This window comes from Silene latifolia, chromosome 7 (assembly GCF_048544455.1).
Source record: "Silene latifolia isolate original U9 population chromosome 7, ASM4854445v1, whole genome shotgun sequence".
NCBI lineage: Eukaryota > Viridiplantae > Streptophyta > Magnoliopsida > Caryophyllales > Caryophyllaceae > Silene > Silene latifolia.
The window spans coordinates 40,222,140-40,246,597 of NC_133532.1; the positions used below are offsets into that span (position 1 = coordinate 40,222,140).

The following is a 24,458-nucleotide window of genomic DNA, read 5'->3' on the forward strand; positions in this document are numbered from 1 at the left end:
ATTCAACAACTTTCATTGAAAATTTGCAACTGCACCACGCGGTAGCGGTGTTACCCCTCATTAAAGAATCGACATCCTTATTTACGGGACCTTTTCCACCCATCCGACAAACAAAATAACGTCTCAAATTCGTGTTACGACCAACTTTCTTGTTGCTTGCTTTTTTTATACCAAACCCGAGTCGGAGCCCGATCTCATATGCCCAATTAAACGCTTCAATACTAGATGCAAAAATCGGTTGTCGTAAAATGATCTCGAGTAATCAACACCGTCTCCATCGTTAATCACTGCGCACGCATTTCAATAACTTAGTTATTAATTAATTATTTGCTACGGAACGAGTCGAAGTAAATAAAAAATAATATAAAATTAATACAAACACGGTAATAAGTTATTTTTTACAAAACGAGTCGGAAATGTTAAAGATAAAAATTTAATATAAAGACGGTAATTAATTAATTCAATTGTTTTATAATACAAAAACGGTATTTAATTATTTTAAATGTTTTATACAAAAAAAGACGGAAATTAATTATTTTAAATGTTTTATACAAAACGAGTCGGAAACAGACAAAAAAAAAAAAAAAAAAATTACACGAACTGGGCCTTGGACGAAGGAAATTTTTGTCCAAAACCAGGCCTGGACGAAAAAACCCTTCGTCCATAATGGGCCTTGGACGAAGGATTTTTTCGTCAGGTGCTGGTTTTGGACGAAAAAATCCTTCGTCAAGGCCCATTATGGACGAAGGGTTTTTTCGTCCAAAACCAGGTCTGGACGAAAAAGTTCTTCGTCCAGGCCCAGTTTGTTCAATTTTTTTTTTTTTTTTTTTTTAAATTGCATTTCCAATTAAATCCGTCACAAATTCTATCATAATTCCGTCTACATTCATGGCATCTATCCTAATTCGGGATTCAAACGATAATAAAACATAAATTTTTAACAAAACTAAATCGTAAACTAACCTCGTTACTAGCTTCATTGTTGGATTCGTTGTTAAAATCGTTCCCGTTCATGTTGTTAATTACAAAACCCGACTTCTTTTTTTGTTTGAAATATTTTAGTGAGACGGTAACTTGTGTTTTAGTGAGACGGAAATTGCATTTCTGTTTTGAGACGGAAATTGCATTTTGGTGAGACGGATATGGAGTTATGATATGGAGGGCAAACTTGGAAATTTACGTTAATTGTCGACGATATTTAGTAATTTGTCGACGACGTATAGCAGGACCCTAAATATAAGTAGGATTAAGTGGGCTAATATGTAATGGCAACAAGGACCATTTGGTCATTTTTTAGGCCCAAAAATAGAAAGAAACCAAATGAGAACATTATAGTGAAATGGCCTAAAAAGAAAAATGGGAACATCAAAGGAGAATGGAGGAAGTACAAAAATGTAAACAAGATAGATATGTCATAGTGGTAATGGCAAGGCCATCCAAACCAAGAGGTCATGGGTTCAAACCTCTCCAACATCTTTTTTTGAGGTTTGACTTACATAGTTAACTAAATGTGCTAACAATTTAACAACAAATGCTAAATTACTAATCTACCATTAAACTAACTAATGAAAGTTAACTATAGTTTGCCACGTGTCACAATGTTATTGAATTGTGTATGAAAATTTCATACACAATGTGTATCTGTATCACCTTCCACCTAACCCTAATATAACCACTTCAAGTTAAAACACAAATGTCACGTATCCTATTCTAATTGAGCGTGTATAAAAATTACCGGTCAGACCATCGGTTAAAGATCTGGATAGTATAAACGAATCTGGTCATAATTTGTAACACATACATTTGCTTCATGCCTGATTATGCACCTAGTTGACAAAATGATTTACGTTGATCATACAAATTAAATCTAGACAAAAACCGGTCCATGTTCATGCAGTAACGTGCAATTCAACAATAATTGAACTTCCAATCATTGGACTATTCAGGAAATTATTAAAAAAAAAATTAATAAAATCATTACAGTTAGTCTTGTACATACATGTCTTGTACACAATTTAAAGTGGATCCAAGCTGAAACTATTATACAAAAATGACATTCAGCATATTGTAACCGTAAAAACAAACCAAATATAAAAATTCGTTACGGTCTTCATTTCATCATACTCTAGAACCAAAGAGTAAATCTTTAATTGGGTCGCTTCGATAGAAATGGAATGAACATGTAATTGGGAGAGTTTAATTTAAATAATTAATAGAGCAACAGATTAAAGTGGAGAAGGAAAATTAGCGCTGCTTCATCCAAACCGGCTAGGAACAAAATAACAGGAAAAATTGTACAAAAAAAAGGGGAACCAATGACCAGATAGCCAGCCATACATGAAAACCACGACATTTGCATTACCCTGCAGATTTGAGGCCCAAAAATATATTACACGAACCGGGCTATTTTGATTACTTGCTTGTACTTGGCTGAAACCATCATATAGAAAACCAAGCCTCGGACATCAACAATGTTTGAAACTGATTGCAAAAAGAGAGAAACAAAGCCTAAACAATGACCAGAGACAATGCCAACTACTGAGTGTACCCAATCTTAACATTGCGTCAAAGGCAAGTTCTAACTTACTTTCCACTGACCTTAACATAATCAGTTAATCACGCGCATTCAAAATGAGGCAAGTAGTTCAAAATAGAGAAAATACGACAGTTTTTTAGGCATCATTTGCACCACCTCGAGAACGTCCACCCATTCGCCCACGACCATAGCCTCGGCCCCCACCACGAGCACCACTTTGATATTCGTCTCCTTGGTAACTGCCACTGCCTTGGTAGTCATCTCTGCCTCCTCGGTACCCACCTCTGCCTCGGTTACTATCTCCCCCTCCTTGGTAACCACCTCCACCTCTTTGGTAGCCACCTCTGCCTCGGTAATTGCCTCCACCTCCTTGATAATCACCTCTGCCTCCTTGGTAACCACCTCCACCTCCTTGGTAATCCCCTCTGCCTCCTTGGTAACCATCCCCGCCTCCTTGGTAATCATTTCTGCCTCCTTGGTAACCACCCCCGCCTCCTTGGTAATCATTTCTGCCTCCTTGGTAACCATCCCCGCCTCCTTGGTAATCATTTCTGCCTCCTTGGTAACCACCCCCGCCTCCTTGGTAATCATTTCTGCCTCCTTGGTAATCACCTCTGCCTCCTTGGTAACCACCTCCACCTCCTTGGTAACCACCTCTGCCTCCATGGTAATCATTTCTGCCTCCTTGGTAACCACCTCCACCTCCTTGGTATTCACCTCTGCCTCCTCGGTAACCACCACCACCTCCTTGGTAGCCGCCCCTGCTTCCTTGGTAACCGCCCCTCATTCCTTGGTAACCTCTACTTCCTTGGTAGCCGCCTCCTTGGTAGCCGCCGTCATCTAACCAAAGTTTTAAACACAAATAAAGGAAATTTTACTTACGCAGAACTCAAACAGCTTCAAGCATCGATAATAGACTAGCATTTCCAGGGCCGTCTAAAATCAAAGTTCCAAAGGTTCTCATAACCAGGACACAGTTTTTGGGACACAATAATTGGGTTAACAAAATAATAAAATTTTGATGTGATAAGAAGGCATAACATTGCCGTTGTCGTAGTGATGCCACAGAGTATTGTATCTGTTTTCATCTGCTAGAGGTTGAGTACCATAAGCTACAAAAATTTACTTTCCTATCACATAGGGCCTCAAACCGACTTTTGAACTAGGCCTATCAAATTCAGTAGCCGTCCCTAAGCAGTTATCTTTGTAGCTGGTTCATAATTTCTCCCTTTTATGATCATGTTCACTTTTGACATACACGTATGGCAGTGAAACAAACACCAAATAGAATAGTTATGCCGTGCTACTCTCCCTATCTCAGGGTACTACATCTTACTATTGCCTTCTTTTATACGTTCACTAATGAAAATAGTAGAACAATAGCACAGTGCCATTTCTTTGCTACCCAAATATCCTTGCACATCATTAATTTCTGCATAACATTTATTCTGGTAATTATATCTACTCCTAGAGTAGGGAACATGATATAACATGTGCTCACCTTGATATCCCCAGCCCCTGCCCCTTCCACCTCTACCTCTGTTTGAGTAGCCTTCATTATCTGGTTTGTGATATATAAAGAAGCAAAGAACCTTACGTCAGTCCTGAAAATAAGAGAATATTGTGCTCAGAACTATAAATACCAAATTTGTTCTTACCCTGATATGTTCCATAGCCACCTCTTCCCCCGCCCTGTCCCCGGTCTCCCCCTCTCCCTCCCCAACGTCCACGGCCTCGACCATATGAATCTATCCAAAAATAGCGCAAAGAGAATGTCAGATAAACAGTGATTGAATTGATTGTATGTAAAGATATAGGAAACAGGTGTCTGTGTTACCATCATTAACAACATTGTACGTTCCACCACGTCCTTGCCTAGGTTGAGACTGGTGATGTCTTGGCTGTTGCTCATTCAGAGGTGGAGCTTGATACCTTTGATTCACAATTTTTACAGTTAGCATATGGCCAGTTGATGCAAAGAGATGAACTGATGTGAGCTCTAAAAGTAATGGTCAGCGTTTCAAACTTAGGAGCCAACTATGGAGCTCTTTGATTCACATTTTTTAAAGTAAAGATATGGCCCATTGATACATAGAGAGCTCCAAACAGAATATACATCACATCTTTGCGATAGATAAACTGATGTGAGCTTCAAAAGCAAGGTGGTCAGCATTTTAAAAGTAGGCACAAACTACTGAGCATTGTTTACATTTTCTAAAGCAAAAACATTAAACATGAACATAGACACAGATAATCACTGTCAATAAAGGTATTAAAACATCAGAAAAACACAGTAAATTCATTCTGAAAACATGCATTGATTATCCTGAGAAAGGTCAAAGATAAAATGGGAAAGATGGTGGGTAAGGAGAGGTCGGATGTACGCAACCATACTCTTGTTTTGAAAACACAAAAACACAAATTCTAGATGGCCCACGATGAAAATATATGTCAAGAATTGTGCTGCATCACACTATGCCATGCATAAAAGAAGAGTAGGCATTTTTGTGAGCACTTGATTTATGAATTCCAAAGCCACAAAAAACGTCAAATACCCAGGGGAATTCGTGTTTAGCTCCTTGGAAGACAGCGTAATAGAAATCATAGAAACTTGACGTGTTGTTTCCAATCTGCAAATTACCAAAAGCAATAGTAAGAATCATTGCATTTTATGCAGCAACAATGGAACAGAAGAAATTGAAAAGAAACTTACTGTACAAGGCCTTCTTCATTAGGTTCCCAAATATCTGTAATGCTGACAGAGCTGATTGCTATATCCTGGTGCAAGTAAGGAATTCTTTTCTGTTTACCAGAACAAACAACACCACTATAAGTACATTAATTAGCTAAAGAAGATTAGTTAATTGAAGTCTTAAAGAAGGTTCACGAGACGAAAACTTACCTTAATTAACTCCGCAATAGCCACTGTTTTACTTATAGCTTGCCCCATTGCTTTCAAGACAATTTCATTGGCTTGTTTGTCCTACATTTATTAAATTTAGAAGTCAGGAGTTTAGCATGCAATGCACTATTCATTCCTTCCTGTAATTTTTAGCTCCAAAGTAAAGCATACAAGAGAGTAATTAGTTAAAACATGCAAACACATAGTGCAGGTGTGGACAAAAAAGGTAATGAGAAAGACTACTAAGCATTCAGACTTCATAGTACAAGTGAAGCAACATAACATCGGGATAAGAATGAAGTGAGATGTATGGAGTATATGGACTGATGAATGTCAACTTTTTGCTCTGGCCTTCCAAATCTAAGGAAATAGTTTCCTAACTAAATATATATGACTAAATCTTCTCCAGCGCTAATCTGAGGAACGTATGGCCTTATCAACTTTAATTCGAATGTCTAATAACAGAATACCTTGAGTATAAATAACCATGGTCAAGGAATACAGGTTCAACACTTCAACCCACTCGAGCCTAATTGACATGCACTTCACTTCAGTAGTTAACAAGCCTCCTTATTCTTTTGTAAAACATTAAATATAACCTAAACAACAGAGATAATGGACTTAATTTACAAATATATATTCCTCCCGACGTTTACTTGTACATAACTAAGAAAATCAAATAACCAAATCAAGCGGGTGGATCATACAAATTGTCACCAACATGCATCATAATCCATGTTAACCTTATCAGAATATACTCTGTTCTTAAAGACCAGCTCAGCTTCTATTCGCCTAACTGGGTTAAAACCTTAAACTGCAAGCGCTAAAATTTATACAACCAATTAGCTATAACCACAAAAGATGCCTTGAATGTCCCATAAAAAACAATACACTTTACGCTTGAACATAAATAGGCCCCTTACGCCTTAGAGCTTTACACCAAACATAAGTAAACGCTACTGTCAAACGAATGAACAAGAAGTCTAGTGTAACACGAGCCAAGAACCTAGTGCCTAATCAACTACAGTAAGAACTACCCTCTTTTTAGTAAACTACATTTCAACAGATTTTTGAAGTTGGACTTAAAAACCGTTCTTCGCCAGTAGGAAACTAGAATCACCTAGAAATCCAACGAATAAGAGCACAGTACCTACTACTCCGGATATAAACATCAGAACAATACAACGGTTGCGCGACAACAACTTTTGCGGAAAATAACTTAGAATCAGCTCATCCCAGCCACATTTCAACAGTTTTAGACAGAATCACATAAAAGTCGGCGATTACGAAGACGTAGCTAAAACTCCAGATATAATCACAAAATTTAATGTATAAAATGCACAAAATTGATATAAACATAAAAACAAACAAAAACACAATGCCGAAAAATCAAATTAAAACAACAACATCAATAAACAATAATTAAGTAATTAATCGATGAAAACATGAGAAAAATGAGAAAAAAAAATAATGGAGGAAAGACCTGAAGAAGAGTGGTGGCGTAGCTGATATAGTTGCGAATAAGGCCTTGAGTAGTGATGCGAATCTCATTTTCGTTGATCGGAGTATCAGGCTTTGGTTTTTCAACGCGCGAATATTTCTCCATGGCTATGGCGGATTAGAGTTATGCGAGGAAAGTGAGAGAGAACGTAGAACCCTAAAACCCTAAAAACCTCCAATTTCACCCCCAAACCCAATTTTCCGTATCGCTTCGCTTTTTTATTGGTATTTTTCGTTTTAGTAGGAAAAATGATTCCACTTGCTCGGGGTCATAACTCATAGCGATGACAATCGAGTAACTCGGGTTGGTTATGGTTCGAATTGAAGTGGGTTGGCTATTATCAGGCTCGGGTTGTGATTGATGAATAACAAGCCTTTGGGTTGGCTATAGTTCCTTTTCCTCAAAAATAAAAATAAAATAATAACTCCTCCTTTTGGCCATTCATCGCTAAAACTAAACAAATTCTTACTAAATTAATGAATTATACTTCCTCCGTTCCATATGATAGTTTACGTTTGCTTTATGCACGTATGTCAATGCTTGTTTTATTTTGTTCATATCTTTAGTTACATATCATTAAAAATTATAAGAATTTGATTTTCATAATGCACTCGGTAAGACGATTTAAACAAGATCTCACATGACTATCTTTTATGTTATACATTAAAAGTTGTATTAAAGATTCTTCTCACTTATGAATAGTGCCCAAAAAGCAAACGTAAACAATTCAATGGAACAGAGGAAGTACATCTTAATTCTCATCTCGAACAAGCAATAATTCTATTTTCAGTAATTATACATCTTAATATTGTATTTTCTTTATCAAGTTAATTATAATTTTATCAGTTAGATCTAAATATGTTGATATAAATAGGGTTGTGGGCGACTAGAGACTTTCTAGTAGAGAGTGGTAGATGGTGGTGGGGGGGGGGGATTGAAAATAGGAGGCGGTTACGGTGGAGGAGGTTGCGGTGGGCGAGGGCGATGGTATGAGATAAGGTGAGGAAGGTGTTTGTCTGTCATGGGTGGGCGGTGGTTCAAGGTGGGAGAAGGGAGGTGACGCGAAAGGTTGTTAGATGGTGGGGTAGTGGCAGGGGTGGGAGAAGGTGTAACATTTCATTTCAATAGTTGTTCTTGTTTGGCGAACTGTACTGTTATTGGATTTGTTAGTGAGCGGTATAATATGTGAGTTGGTGCGAGCGTTGATGGTATTTGACGATATTATGGAGTTTAGTGGAGTTGGTGTTGAGATTAGCGGAAGAGTGTATATGTTATGCAAGTATGAGTATGAATTTCGATGATGAAGTTCGTTTTTAAGGAGGGAAGACTGTAATACTACGGTTTTGTCACTAGTACAATTAATGCAATTGGCATCGGTTATAAACAGTGATTGGCATCGGTTCCCAACCGATGCCAATGCGGGCGATGCCAATGACATTTATTTGAATTGGCATCGGTTCATGAACCGATGCCAACTTACACATATTGGCATCGGTTGTTATTCAATTGGCATCGGTTCTAACCGATGGCAATTTACACATATTGCCATCGGTTGTACCATAAAAACCGATGCCAATTTTTGCATTATTGGCATCGGTTGTAACTTAGGAACCGATGTCAATCATCAATTACAACAATAAAAAAAATTTGTGCCTAGCCAATAAATAAGTTATTGGCTATAGAAATTCGACAATCATACCTGCATTATTTTATTTTCTAAATGCTATAGAAAATTCGACAATTTATAAATTGAGCAATCCAAATTTCATAAGTTCAATACCAACAAATCCAAATAAAATACAGCCATTCAAGGAATTGTATCCGGCAACAAAATCACATACATATAAACCCTTAACTATTCGAGTATCTAGATCAACCGTTCACTCATATATAGACCTCAATAAGCTGCTTTGCTTGTGATGTTATCATGCGTGTGTTCGGCCCCATGTATTGCAGCATTTGTTCTTCTGTGACACCCCCTAAAGAATATTAACGGTGTGCATAGTTGGTAAATAAGGGCATGAAAAAATAGCGAAAACTAACAAGATATATCAGAGATATTCGTACTTACAACATAAGTGTAGTTGGTAAATAAGGGCATGAAAAAAAGCCATATAACAAGATAAATACCCGCAAATGCCAAATTGATCACATGTACGGCTTCTTAAAAACCTATACGCAACACCAATGGCATACTATCATGATTAGTGATAAGGATTTTGTGGATGACAACCAAATACTCAACTAAATTGAACAACAAAAACTACATTCTTACATCATCGTTGAAGAAATTGATGTTCTACACCGACCTCAATTCTTCTACCAAGCACAATGGCAACGAACTCTAACACCAGGCGGTTGTGGTACGATTCTTATTTTTTTAAATATCTTATTATTCAAGGGGTCTTTTTTTTTCACAAGAACAACAAAATAAACCTTGTCGGCCAGACAAGAACAATAGTCCTTTGAAGGTTTGAAATTGTATATCATTATACAAGACCTTATTTTGCCTATCCACATAATATAAAACTCAAGAGAAATGAGATAAAAAACTATACCCCCAGTTTCAGACAACACTATCAGTCATGTTGATTCTTGTTTGCCTATCCTCTTCAAGTATGCATTCATGCAGTAGAAGTACCTGAAATGCAATAGACGAACATAAGCATCATTGCATCAGAACAAGAAACATATATAAGAGACAAATAGCCGTATAAAATAAAGAGATTGTTTGCTACCTAGAAGGTTGTACAATCTCCGTGTTTAAAATAACCAGGATATGTTTTCTAAAGCATAATGCACGTAAAACATAAATAAAAGGTATGATAAATGTTGAGTACCAACTCAAGGAATTACTTGGAGTTAAAAAAAATCACATTTATACCATGCCAGTGAAGTATGCCACAGATAAAGAAAGTGGCCTTTATAATATTTTGGTGTGCAGCAATACAATCAAGACTAGTAAAAAACAACCCAATTTCGACGAATCCACATATCAAACAAAATGAAGTGTAGCTTAGTTGATTTCAGCAAAAACATCAACTAAGTTACACATCAATGGTAGATTGAGCAGAAGTTATCAGAGTTGCGCAACATTAAAGATATATTGGAGGAAATGGTGATTAGTTGAAAATTACCCTCTTATCCAATAATAATTTGTGCAAGATATGAACCAAGCCTTATGAAACATGAAACAACATAGGGGTTTCACCAAACATTTGATGTCCATGAGTAGAATTACATGAATACATGCATGTCCAAACAAATCACTTTTAAATAGAAGTTAACACAGACACACACCCTTGGCTGACGGTGTACAACACCATTTCCATATCTTTACAACGATTAGAACATTTGTACATAGGCATCCCTTTTGTTTACAGTAACCCTGCTAATTCTCCGACAAGTTGCACAAAAATATTTACTTAAAACAACACCAGAAACAAACATATCAGTAGCTTTCAATCCACGGCACACCAAACATAAGATAAGATGCTCACTAAGTGAACAACCACCCACTGCCTTTCATAGAAAGGTAACTCACCATATAATTTCAAAAAAAGTTGATGTACAACAAGTATAATCAAATTGCCCAGTTGATTATCCTCCTAATCAAGATTGAGCAAAACTCATGAACAAAACAAAAACCTGTCTAAACTAGGTGATGTACTGGATGGACTATAAATGACTTCCTTAACAGCAACAAATAAGACATCTAATGATAGAAAGATAGTTAAAACACTATTGTTTCTCACTTCCATCAGCGATTGTTCGAACAGACGGTAAAAAAATGACACAGTTACTATACAAAATACAAGTGATTGCTATAAAATGGAAATAAATATTGATGGGGCATATTCTGCACCGCTGACCAAGTCAACACACTGAGCAAGGTCAAAGATATCCACAGCAAGTCAACGACTTAGATCGCTTAGCCGATCGACCCATCGGCTACCGCTAGCCAGGGTATCGGCATGGCAACCCGCCAGCCGGGGCACATATCCGCGTACTCACATCCAAGACCCTCGGCCGGCCTGCCGTAAGTCCATCGGCCGAGGGTAGAACGGTCATTCCACCTGATAAGCCACTTGGCCACTTGGCCACTACGTGACAAAAGGTGAAAGCCTATAAATACTCCTCAACCTTCATTGAGGAAAGGATCCAAGACATCCCACAACTTAACCTAATTACACTATTCATCCGGTAATATCTCCTTATCTCTCTACAATACACCTCTAGCCAAGTATCACGACTTAATCCTTTAAGTTTTCGACTTGGGCGTCGGAGTGAGTACGCTTGGCACAAAGCCAAGCCCTCGGTTCGTTCATTGTTGCAGGAGAGGCCGCGAGGAACGTCAAGGACGAGAAGAATCCAACCAAAGACATTATTCTACAAGCCACGGGTGGTAACGATACTTGCTCTGGAATTACACCCGGAACAATTGGCGCCGTCTGTGGGGAAAGACACTAGAAGCTAGTCACATTCATTCCCAAACAAAAAAAAAACCCAACAAAAAACCCACCCAAAAAGCTAAGAAAATGTCGAAACAACAAGATGCAATCAGAATCGACGAAAGCGCATTTTACCAAGATGATACTTTCAACAATTTCGAGTCATACTGCCCTCCACCGGCGGTGTAGTCCAACCGGAGTTCGGGATGCCATCGATACCCGACACGCCCGCCGCCGACCAACAGGTCACCATCATGGGACATGTGGTTGACATAGCAAAACCGAAAATGCTCCTAGACCTAATTAGTAGTACGCCCGCTCACACTGTCACATCGACAAGAGCGGCGGAAGCCGTCCGGGAGACCGGGGCCCAAAATGTGACTCGAGAAATTTGGACGGAGCACTAGGAGAAGCCGACCCAGCCAAGCCGCCGGGGGAGCCAAAGTGGGCGCGGTAGACCTAAGTCCTTCCCGCACTCGTGGGAGGACAGCGTCCCCGCCGCACGAACGAGGCTCACCCCGAAGAAGCCAGAGGAGTCCGACTCAAAGAAAGTTGGAGAAGAAGTCCAAGTCGAAGAAGGAGCCCTCCCGCTACGGGGAGGAGCCAGGTTAGGGACCCACGGAGCCGATCGCGCGCGTGCCGTTCGACACGTGGTTAGGCAACCCCTCAACGCCTACGTCCTCGAAGTCCCGGTGCCGAATAAACTCAAGCCGCCACCACCGTCATACAAGGGAGATGGTGATCCGTCGACCACGCCGAGGCCTTCGAGTCTTACATGTCGGTATGGGAGCAGCCCGATGAGGTCCGGTGCCGAGTTTTCCCAACAACTTTGCATGGGATGGCTCGGAGAGTCGGTACAAAGGGCTTCCTGATGGCTCGGTGTACTATTACGCCGACCTGAAGGGCGCTTTCCTAGCCCAATACTCCTGCAATAAGAGAAGGGCCGTAGAGACATCTGACCTCCTGACTATCAGACAGGAGGGGGGCGAGTCTCTCCGGAGCTACGTAAAGAGGTTTGATGAAAAGGTCCAGCAGATTCGAGAAGTTAATCCCGAGCTGGCGGCCTTCGCGCTGATGAAGGGCCTCCCAAAGGGAGATTTAAAAAATGAGCTCATCAAGTGCGGAGGCCTGAGCATGGACGCCGCTGAGCGTTGGCCGAACAAGCCATCAAGGTAGAAGACTATCACAAGGCTCGGGTAGGCCCCAGCCAAGCCGAGCACTCAGGGGAAAAGAGCCACCGGGAGAACAGCCCGGGGGATAGACGCCGTGGCGACAACAGGTCACGGTCCGACGAAAGACGCCGTAAGAATGATAGGTCGCGGTCAGACAAGCCTGCCTGGAAACAAAGCCCGGCGGATACCCGAGGGAGCTCGGGAACGTACTACAAAAACAAGATGAAAATCACACCCTCTGGTTGTATCGGCCGAAGTTTTCGCTTTGAGCAAGAACGAGGGCCAGAAATGGGAAAGACCCCCTAGGCCGAGGAGTGACGGTGACACGAGCCAGTACTGCAAGTACCACGGCCACACCGGACACCTTACCAACGATTGCCGACACCTGAAGGATGCCATTGAGGAACTGATCCGTAAAGGAAGCCTCGGCAAATATGTTGCCAAAGGCCAAAACCGATGCCGGCGGATCGAAGCAATGAAGTCCACCGAGCGGTTAGGAGTAGTCAATGTCGTCATCGTGGTCAACGAGCAGTGGGTCCGCTCACGAGCACAAACGGCCCCAAGATGAGCCTCATCCGGCCATCAACTTTGTGCCCAACACAAAGAACCCCCGCTCCCAAAGATCCCGACATGACCATTGGACAAGAAGACTACGATGGAGTCGTCGCTTTTCATAGAACCCACTTACAAATCCGCCGGACATAGCCAACCACTTGGTGAAGCGATGCCCGATTGACACGGGCGCCTACACAAACGTTATGTACAGAGAATGCTTTCTCACCTCTGACCGAGGATCGAAGATCTCGAATCCCGCACCGACCCATTATACTGACTTTTCTGGGGACGGCCTGGTACCCCTGGGGTCGGTTAGATTGCCGGTGAGGTTTGGCGAGGGGAATACAACCAAGAGTGTCATGTCTGAATTCATAGTCATCGACGGCGTGTCCGCCCACAACGTTCTCGTAGGCCGAGTCACTCTGAGCGAGATCGACGCTGTGGTATCCATCAGGGCCCTGACACTGATATATGTCTCGGACCGGGGGGAGGCGCAGAAGCTCACCTCGAGAAACGAAGACCCCGATTTATGGGAGGTTTACGCTAATAACTCAAAGGCCGACATCGTTATTATCAGCCCAAACGGAGACGCGTTTGAGCACGCCTTGAAGCTTACCCCATTGGCCACAAACAATGAATCCAAATACGAGGCGGTAATAACTGGAGTCGAGCTAGCTAAAGCCGCCGGAGCAGAGCGTATCATGGTGACGACGGACTCACTCTTAGCGGCCAACCAGATCAAAGGCGAGTGCGAAGCCCAGGACTACGGGACGATCGGGTATCTAGTGAGGGTGAGAGCCGTCGCTTCAGAACTAAAATCCTTCCGGATACGACGCCCCGCATCCGGAATGATCGGACCATCGGCATGGTCGAAGGAGCAGACCGAGGAGGTAGAGATTGACCCAGGCCGCACCGTAACCATCGGTGTCAACCTGGAACCAAAATTCAGAGCCGACCTCCTGGACTGCGAGGAAAAATAAAGATGTTTTTGCATACTCGGCGGCCGAGATGCAGTGTGAACCGGAGGTGATTGTTCACAAGCCGAACGTACTCACCACCGCTCGCCTGATCAAGCGAGAGAATGAGGAACTCCTCCGCCGAGAAAGATGAGGCCATCAAAGCCGAAGTAGACAAATTACTAGCGGCGGGTTTTATCATGCCTTGTACTTACCCCGAGTGGTTAGCCAATGTTGTAATGGTGAAGAAGTCATCGGGGCATGGAGAATGTGTGTAGACTTTACCAACCTTAATAAAGCATGCCCCAAAGATTGCTACCCCTTGCCTCGAATAGATAGCTTGATCGACGCCACGGCAGCTACACCATGCCGAGCCTGCTGGACGCTTTCTCGGGTATCACCAAGTGTTTATGGCCGAAGAAGACATGCCTAAATGCGCATTTATCACCGCCAACGCAGACACGTACATGTACAAAATGATGCCGTTTGGTTTGAAGAACGCTGGAGCAACGTACACGAGGCTGGTGGACAAAGTGTTCCAAAACCAAAAAGGGCGAAACATTGAGGCTTACGTCGACGATGCTATTGTAAAAAGCAAGTCCGACAAATGAGCATCCGGCCGATTTACACGAGACATTTTGTTCACTAAGGAAATACAAGATGAAGCTCAACCCAATGAAATGCAACCGGTGTCCGGCAGGTAAATTCCTAGGCGTACTTGTCGGTGCCGGGGCATAGATGCCAATCCGGACAAGGTCCGAGCAATCCTAGACCTACCGGAACCAAGGAATCGGAAAGAGGTTATGATGTCGATCTTTGGGGAGAATGGCGGCTCTTGCTCGTTTCATCTCTCGGTCCGACAAAAGCACCCCATTTTTCAAAGTGTTAAAAGGAAATAAAGACTTTGGTGGGGGAGGAACAGAGCACGGCTTTCAAACAACTAAAAGCTCACCTTCAGACTCTCCCAACTCTGTCCGGCCGACATCGGGGAGACGCTATACCTATACATAGCAGATTACCTCGCCCACGGTCATTGTGATCATCGGGGAAGAAGACAAACAAAGAACACCCAATCTACTTCGTCGGCGACCATACACCGTTGCCGCCGAAAGAAATTACCCGCTAATCGAAAAAAGCGACCTTCGCCGTCGTCATCGCCACAAGGAAGTTAAAACCCTACTTCGATGCACACCCGTGTGCCCTAACCGATCAGTAGTTGGAGAAAGCTTTGGAAAAGTTTGAGTAGTCCCAGGCTCATCAAATGGGCGAGAGAACTCTCTGGTTTCGGCATTCAAGACAAACCAAGGCCTTCGATAAAGGGGCAAGCGCTTGCGCATTTCCGGCCGAATGCACATATCGGGAAGAGCCAAACCCGGGCATATGGGAGGTCTACACCGACGGCTCCTCCACGACGAACGGCTCAGAGCCAAGCATCCTTATCATCAGCCCAAACGGGACGAGTTTGAGTACGCCCGAATTCACCTTCTCGGCCTCGAACAATGAGTCCGAATACGAGGCGGTGATAACCGGAGTCGAGCTAGCTAGGGCTTGGGAGCAGAACACATCGTGTTGAAGATCGACTTGTTGGTTACCAACCAAATCGAGGGGAGTATGAGGCCCGGACGACGGAATGGTAAGGTACCGGAGAGGGTAAAAGCCGACGTAGCAAAATTGAAATCCTTCCAAATCCGGTGCGTTCCCGGATCCGAGAACAATCGGGCCGACGCTCTCTCTAAACCGGCCACTCAACCATCAAGAATGTCACCAACCGTCTTTGGTAGATATCGTGAATGCGAAAAGCATCACCGAGACCGTCGGCATGGTGGGTAACATAGAGACCGAGACAACGTGGATGACTCCTATAATGAGATACAAGCTTACGTGTGAAGCTGGGAGGGCCGCAATCCCTCGGCCAAAATAAAAGGATCGCCGCGGTACCGGTATTCGAAGGGGAACCGTATAGGAGATCCGTAATAAGACCACTCTTGAAGTGTGTCGGTCCCCGACGCAGTAACTAATGCGGCAGTAAATTCACGAGGGCATCTGCGGACATCACACGGGGGCAAGAACACTAGCCCACAAGGCTCTCCGAGTCGGCTACTCTCGGCCCACCATGCTTCAAGATTCCGAACGAAGACCAAGAAGTGCACGAACCGTCCGATGCACGCCCGGTGATACACGCTCCCTCCAGAGACCTACAAGGTGCTTAGTCCCCTTCCCTTCGCGCAGTGGGGATGGACATGCTAGGGCCGTTCCGACAGACCTCCGGAGGAAGGAAATTCTTAATCGTCGCCGTCGACTACTTCACCAAATGGGTTGAGGCCGTAGCAAGACAAAGCAAAGACCACAGCAGCTGGCCAAGAAGGTAACTGGGAAAACGTTATAACCCGCGGATTGCCCCAAGTTATGGTATTTGACCACGGTCGAGAATTTTGGAGCGACCTAATAATGAATCGGTTAGAGGAGCGGGCATCAAGTTTGCGTACTCCTCCGTCCGCCATCCGCGAGTAACGGGCGGCGGAGGCAGCCAACAAAACCATCCTCAACGGCTTAAAGAAGACAGTCGAAGACCTTAAGGGTAGGTGGGCCGACGAACTACCCGGCGTCCTATGGTCCCTTCGAACCACAGAGAAAGAAGCAACGGGATACACCCCTTTCCACCTAGTCTACGGCCCGGCGATCCCCCGCTAATCGAAGCGACGGTGCCGACATTCGAACGACCACCTTTGACCTGGGGCTTGAAAACGAGGAGGGCCTAAGGGCTTCCCGGATCTGGTCGAAGAGAGCGAGACGCGCGCACGCCCGAACTTGGCCGTATATCGAACCGGATGAAGAGAGCCTACAACCGAAGAGTCCACAAAAGGGACTTAAAAGTAGGGGACCTAGTCCTAAGGAAGTCGGCTGCCACCAACAAAGGAAATATTCATGGGAAACTGACGGCCAACTGGGAAGGTCCCTACGAGTAGTTGAGGAGATGAGGCCGGGTACATACCGGCCGACAGACATGGGAGGTGTGCCCTTGATGAGCCATTGGAACACCGACAACTTGAGAAAATACTTTGTATAGCGGCGGAGGTATCCAAACCCATTGTGGACACCCCAACGCACAATCATAACATATGAATGAAACGCCTGTGTTCCCAATCAAAGTGTCCGTCCCCTCCGAAATTTGCCGCCAAACGAGGAAAGAAACGCTATCGAAGCCGCAACCCCGATTACCTCGGTCAAAACCGAGAGCGACGGGGAACACGACGGCCGATACGCTAAAAGAGAGACGTATCTGCGCGCAATTGAGACGCCAATCTAGCGGTCAATATGCCTACACGATTAGACGGACGCTATCAAAGCCGCAACCCCGATTACCTCGGTCAAAACCGAGAGCGACGGGGAACACGACGGCCGATACGCTAAAAGAGAGACGTATACTCGCCGCATTGAGACGCCAATCTAGCGGTCAATATGCCTACACGATTACGGACGCTATCAAAGCCGCAACCCCGATTACCTCGGTCAAAACCGAGAGCGACGGGGAACACGACGGCCGATACGCTAAAAGAGAGACGTATACTCGGCACAATTGAGACGCCAATATAGCGGTCAATATGCCTACACGATTACGGACGCTATCAAAGCCGCAACCCCGATTACCTTGGTCAAAACCGAGAGCGACGGGGAACACGACGGCCGATACGCTAAAAGAGAGACGTATACTCGAGCCGCATTGAGACGCCAATCTAGCGGTCAATATGCCTACACGATTCTACGGACGCTTATCAAAGCCGCAACCCGATTACCTCGGTCAAAACCGAGAGCGACGGGGGAACACGACGGCCGATGCGCTAAAAGAGAGACGTATACTCGGCCGCATTGAGACGCCAATCTAGCGGTCAATATGCCTACACGATTCTGAACGCTAAAGACGTTGAACACAGTTGAGACGTGCATTCGAACTACCTCGGTCATGCCGAGTGCGGAAACGAGCGCACTCAATCGAAGAACGTGAAAAGAAGCGAAGAACTATGATCGAAGCCCCGCCAAGCCAAAGGGCGAAGATAACTTTATTACGGGTAATTGCAAGGAGAGTACAAACGACGGCCGTCCCCATGTGGGTAGCCTAAACTCTACCTACCAAAGTTTTACAAAAGGCAAAAAAACAAAAAAAGCAAAAGATTACAGACTTGGGATTTGAAGCGCCAAAAGGATGGCAGGGAGAGAAGGCTCAATAGTTGGCCCCGAACAGTGGCTATCCGAGACGCCGGTGAGTCCGGTGACGACCGCCCGTCTCCCTATGCCTGCTGTTGTTGCCCTCCATCTCGTAGCAACGGCATCTTGGTGGTGGCGGCTTTGAGGAAGGCCGACCATCTCCAAGTAACTCCTTCGCCATTGCCTCGAGCCGCTTCGCCGCTCCGCCTTCTCCGCAGCCTCGCCTATCTCATCCATGAACGGTCATATTTATCCCACGGGAAGGAGCCGTCGGGGACGGACCTTCGATTGCCTCCCCGGCCGCCTCCTCGGCCGGTCTTGGGTAATTGACGCACATTTTAGGGAGGAGATCGTCTTGGAGCATTTCAATATCCTTCTCTTTTTGAGCAAGGATAGCTCGCACATTATCGAGCACCTCCGCCCGCTTGTGGAACCGACCCTCCCACTCGTCCCTCTTGGCAACCACAGCGTCGTAGGCGCCTTTATACCTATTCCGCTCCTCCATCATCTTGGCCGTGGCACCATCAGCATCCTCAACTTTGGTCCTCTCACCCTCGGCACTTTTCGGCCTCCTCCGCACGCCTCACAAAGAAGATGAAGATCCGCTTAGCCTTCCGGCTTCCCCCCCTTCGCAGCGGAGAGATCAAGCGGAGCCTTGTAATCGCCGGCCCGGATTGGGCGTGGCCTTTTCTCGCTCTATGATAAGGGAGGCGGCTGGACGACTCCATCTCCCCAGCCTCTTGTATATTTTCTCGCCCTCCGCCACGAGCTCGGTGGGAGTAAACTACGGGGTAAGGAGTCCACAACGACGTTTTGGTCACCGACCTTCTCGGCCGCCTTCTCGGTCGCCTTCTCCGGTCGCGGTTCGGAGAACGGCGGCCGCCCGACGATGGATCTACAAAAATTTACACAGAGCATCCAGGTCACCTTGCGTTGACACGTCAGAAAGCCTGTCGTCAGGAATGCCCAACGAGCCGGCTAAATCCGAACCACAAGTTAAATCGCACAGTTCGAACCCTCTTAGTTGGAGTCTTTGGTGGAAGTGCTCCTCCCGCAACGGCGGAAGCAGACGGTGGGTCTTTCCTCTTCCTCGGAGAAGGGACCTTAGCAACGGTCACCTCCTCCTCAGAAATGTTGATCACCTCCACATGAGCCTTTTCGGCCACTGGGGTCGAAGAGGGAGTTGCCATTGAAGCGGCCGCCGACTTGGACGCCGCCTTCTTCGATCTCTTCGGCACACCACCAAGAACCCGTGCCTCGAGCGTCTCCGGATCCAACGCCTTCGCCTGTTTGTCCATGAGATCGTTAGGGGACACTCGGCGATCCTTCACTTCAGCCGTAGGATGACGGGTGAGAACCTTCCCGTCCTTATCAAGCCCCAACCTCCCAAGTCTTTCTCCCGACGGATCCCGACCAAACCGTCGCAAAAATCGAACAAGAGTTACGTAAAGGAAGTAAAAGCAAAGCTCAGGAAAAAGAACATAGCAAGCAAAGGTGGGCCTCACACCGACCCCACTCACCCCAGCTGAGGGCCGGTATGAGGCCGACGCGGCATAGCATCTCGTCCTGAAGAATAATCGAGCCTGGGGGGCAGCCATCCCTCCTCAAAGATCAAATAGCCGCATTGCCCGCCTCTCATCCGCAGAAAGAGGGACAAAAGTAGCGTCCATCTTAACCTTGTTACCCGGGAGACGACTTCTCATACTCCTCCCGGGTCTCACACCGTAGGTGAACGGGGCCATGAAAAGACCGAGGCAACGGGTAGTCCTCCCACACTGGACGTACACCCATCGCTCTTGCCAGTCTTTGCAGGAAGTGAGTTTGTTTACGGAGACATATCCCGGCTCCGTCTGCACGCTATACCACCCCACCCTTCGGGCGAATGACGGCCGAAGACTATGAAGTCGGCGGAATAAGTCAACCGTAGGGACCTCCCCTTTAAAGAGACAGAGCCATACAAAGCCAATTATCGTCCTCACGGCCAACGGATGCAGTTGGGCCACGGCAAGATTCATAGCTCTGATGATGGGCACGACGTGTTCGTTCAAAGGAAACCGAAGCCCGTACTCCAATTGCCTAATGTACACGCCGATATGACCTTGGGAGGACAAGAGACCGCCTGACCCTCCCGAGGGAAAACGATCTTATACCCCTCACCAAGGAAGAAGTGATCTCCGAAAAGAGTTTCCCTGAGTCGCTTGCGAATTTGTTTGTCCAGGCACGGTCGAGGCCCGGTCGTGCAGCCTCACCATGGTCCGGGAACGACCCCTCCTCCCACCACCGGCAGGAGCCCCTCACCGCGATCCGGAGTAGTAATCCTCCCACCGTCACCGGAGCCCCTCATCGTCATCCTCATCTTCCAACCCCTCCAGGAGGGCCATCTCAGCTACAGGGGAAGGAGACCTAGGCCCCCCAAACCTTAGCGGGATGGCCTCCAGTATCTCCTCCTCATCAAAACGCGACGGGGAACCCCCCGGCGCAGAAGTACCAATCACGGCATCAGCAGAAGACATGATTCACAAAAATTACTTGCAAGAAAAAAAAAATAAAAGTTTGTTTGTTTACCTTAAAGAAAAACACTCACGGATCAAATCTTCCGAAGATTAAGAAGACAAAGACAACCCTTGAAAGTTTGGAGAGATGAAGGTTTTAGAGAGAACTCTTCGAAAATAAAATGGAGGCCAAAATCACTTTAATAACTACCCTATTTATAGAGAAAAGCCCATGAAGAAGGACCAATCAGGGCACAACCCATGAAGCGTCAACCAATCAGCGAACACACACGTGTCAAGCATGCAACCGCGGAATGTCAATCATCGCAACAGTTGAATGTCAATCAATGCAACAGTGACCAAACGTCTTCAACACGCCTATTCACATCTCTTCGATCTGTTCATCTCCTCAAACAGATTCCTAGGTACCTAGTCTCCGCCGGCCATCGATCAACCAAGCCAGGAAGCACGGCACGGGGCAATCCAAATCAACCGGCACTCTCAGCCCTGGTCTCGGCCAGCGTCATGTTCTTTTCCACATCGGATACCCTTTACGCATCCATGTGGAGGGGGGATATGGTATATGGAGCGGCCTGGCAAGAGCCACGCTGGTACACAAGAAGACACCGATACAGAAAGATTTTCGAAATTTACTCTGCAGAATATACGCTCGGCATACATCGGAGCCCATACCACGGCATAGACTACGCTGGGGGCAAATTGATGGGGCATATTCTCGCACCGCCGACCAAGTCAACACACCGAGCAAGGTCAAAGATATCCACAAAGAAGTCAACGACTTAGATCGCTTAGCCGATGACCCATCGGCCTGCTAGCCAGGGTATCGGCATGGCAACCCGCCAGCCGGGGCACATATCCGCGTACTCACATCCAAGACCCTCGGCCGGCCTGCCGTAAGTCCATCGGCCGAGGGTAGAACGGTCATTCCACCTGATAAGCCACTTGGCCACTTGGCCACTACGTGACAAAAGGTGAAAGCCTATAAATACTCCTCAACCTTCATTGAGGAAAGGATCCAAGACATCCCACAACTTAACCTAATTACACTATTCATCTGGTAATATCTCCCTTATCTCTCTACAATACACCTCTAGCCAAGTATCACAGCTTAATCCTTTAAGTTTACTGACTTGGGCGTCGGAGTGAGTACGCTTGGCACAAAGCCAAGCCCTCAGTTCGTTCATTGTTGCAGGAGAGGCCGCGAGGAACGTCAAGGACGAGAAGAATCCAACCAAAGACATTATTCTACAAGCCACGGGTGGTAACGATACTTGCTCTGGAATTACACCCGGAACAAATATAATTCCCTAAAACCACATAACCTTATCAAGAGCACTTAACATAATTCTATAAGCATAATTAGAATAAATTAAATCTAACTCGAATTGACTCAACCCCAATTTCAGTAGTCCTAGTCATCAGAACTAATCATTTTAGCTTTAATACTTAAAATACAACAATGATTATCCTATAGTTATAAAAAAAATAACAGCAAGAACATCATACAACAACATATATCAACTAATTTAGTAGTGTACAAATTAATTTAGAATTGAACAATTTTTTCCTCAAAACCCTAGCCATTTAAACTGAAATTATTCAAGTGACATATAATACCTAGAATAAGAAAAGAGGAGGAGGAAAAGATAGAAACAAACCATAAAAATTCTGCCAAAATCAAATTCAAATCAACCCTAAATCCTAAATTCACCCCTAAATAAACATGAAACAAATAAAGGAGAGGAAAAAATACCTGAGAAATAGGGAGATTGAAAGGGAGAAGGCGGCGCCGACTATTAGTTGTACTGGAGGTCGGTAAGGGTAAGGGGAGGCGGCGAAGGGAGATGTGCGTGGTGACGGTTGTGGTGGTGGTTAATTGTAAGGGGGGTGGGTAAGGAAGGACCGTGTATAAATGAGGGGAAGGGGAAGAAATGAATACAGAGTAATGTATATAACCCTAACTAAATTGACATCGGTTGTTTAAGTAACCGATGCCAGTGTCTAAGAAATGATCATGCCATCGGTTATTTAGTAACAACCGATGCCACTATTCCCTTAAAGTGCATTTGGCATCGGTTATTAGTAGAACCGATGCCACCGTGCCGATGTCAATTGCCTTATTTCTACTAGTGTGTATTCGGTCGAGTAGGTGAGGGCACTCAACCGAGTGAGATGTATACGGTCGAGTGGTGTGACTGAGTGATATCTTGGGATTTGTCAGGTTTCTGTTTTGGAGTAACTCGACCGAGCTGGTGAGGGACTCGGTCAAGTAGGCCGTGCTCGGTCGAGTGAGGTGTAATACCCGCCCTATTAGGGACCTGTTAATTGACCCATTGACCCTGAGAGAACCTTAGTAGAGAAGGAAGAGGGAGTTATATCACATTGTTTATTGAATATTCGACCAAGTAAGGGTCACTCGGCCGAGTACCCTGCACTCGGTCGAGTATGTTCACTGAGTACGAGATTTGACAGCGTGTTAATATAAAACACGGAGGCTATGCCGTAATTCATTTCCACGATACATTTTCATCATTTCTAAACCTAATTTCCTCTATCTCCCAATTCTCTCATCTCTTCCTCTACCAATCATGAGTTAACCTTGAGCATTAACCCGGGAAGGTGGATAACTTATTCCTAGAGTCATCGAATCGGGTCGCCGCCCCCGTCGGCATCTGCTTGTTCTTCAAGGTGAGTTTGTGGATATAGGTTTATTGTTTTGTCTATCTTAATAGTTTAGTAATAGCACATAATCGTGGTTGTAGGGTGAGATGTTGTAACACCTCCTTCCTACCCGGCCAAGGTAATGGGAGGATGTTACCATCTCGGTTTCCCGAGGCGGTTAAATCGGAGTTGCGATTACGAAACAATTAATATAAATAAAGTGTTTAGTAAATTATATAACCATGAATGAATGAATAAACGATTATAACTCATGACTACTATGCTATTCTAGTCAACTATGCTCGATTCGAATGACATCAAGGCTCGTCCCGCCTTCCACGTGCTACCAAAGCTAACATGTACATCATTTGCTCCCTATATGATCGCAAATATCATATGGATCGACACGGCCACCCCGAAAATAGGTGACATATACACAGACACACAGACACACAAACGTCAGTTTCAATACATAATTATGAAATGCAACTTAGTAAATGAACATGCCAAAATGCTAGAATGCAAAGGAAATACAAATACGACACGCCCAGACATACCCATATCCACCGGTGCCACGGACACGCCCACGCCCACGACACCACACCACACCATAAAGTACCGGGACACGCCCAGATGTATCGGGTCCGGAAGCCAACCGGATCCTCTTCCAACGTCGTGTCTCGCCACACGAGTCCCTCCTAACTCAAGTCATTAATGTGCATATTCTCCTTGAAGTGGGAATCTCCAAGGGGCGACCCGAGCGTAAGACGATTTCCCAACCGTCTTACATCTCCTCAATAACCAAGTACCACCATCAAAGACCTTCCACATAATACAACCATGACCATATGTGACAAATGAAGAATAACGCAAACTTATGACTAATTTATGAAGTCAATCCCAACATGTTATGAATAACTATCCCTCAAATATCAACATGATACACCAACCGACTCACAAATGCAATAGTGAGGAAAGACACCCAATCATGCATACAAAGTATTGAAA

The 24,458-nt window shown here is 44.9% G+C and overlaps 1 protein-coding gene across 1 annotated transcript; it reads right to left on the reverse strand.

Annotated features, from left to right (window-relative positions):
- Positions 1–2,334: 2,334 nt before the first annotated feature.
- On the reverse strand, positions 2,335–7,180 carry LOC141592058 (uncharacterized). Its single transcript, XM_074412620.1, has 8 exons — positions 6,922–7,180; positions 5,439–5,519; positions 5,250–5,338; positions 5,092–5,166; positions 4,374–4,468; positions 4,195–4,284; positions 4,038–4,097; positions 2,335–3,376 (listed from the first exon to the last, which is right to left on the reverse strand). Exons 1-8 carry the CDS (start codon positions 7,042–7,044, stop codon positions 2,673–2,675), a joined length of 1,317 nt encoding a protein of 438 aa, XP_074268721.1. The 5' UTR covers positions 7,045–7,180; the 3' UTR covers positions 2,335–2,672.
- Between the last annotated feature and the right edge of the window lie 17,278 nt (positions 7,181–24,458).

Bases quoted from the DNA above. Each gene is read 5' to 3' on its own strand.
- LOC141592058 (XM_074412620.1), bottom strand. From the start codon at position 7,044: ATGGAGAAATATTCGCGCGTTGAAAAACCAAAGCCTGATACTCCGATC. The intron at 5,167-5,249 runs GTAAGTTTCTTT...GGTAATTTGCAG, and splicing joins AATGAAGAAGGCCTTGTACA to ATTGGAAACAACACGTCAAG. The intron at 4,469-5,091 runs GTATTTGACGTT...TGTGAATCAAAG, and splicing joins CTAAACACGAATTCCCCTGG to GTATCAAGCTCCACCTCTGA.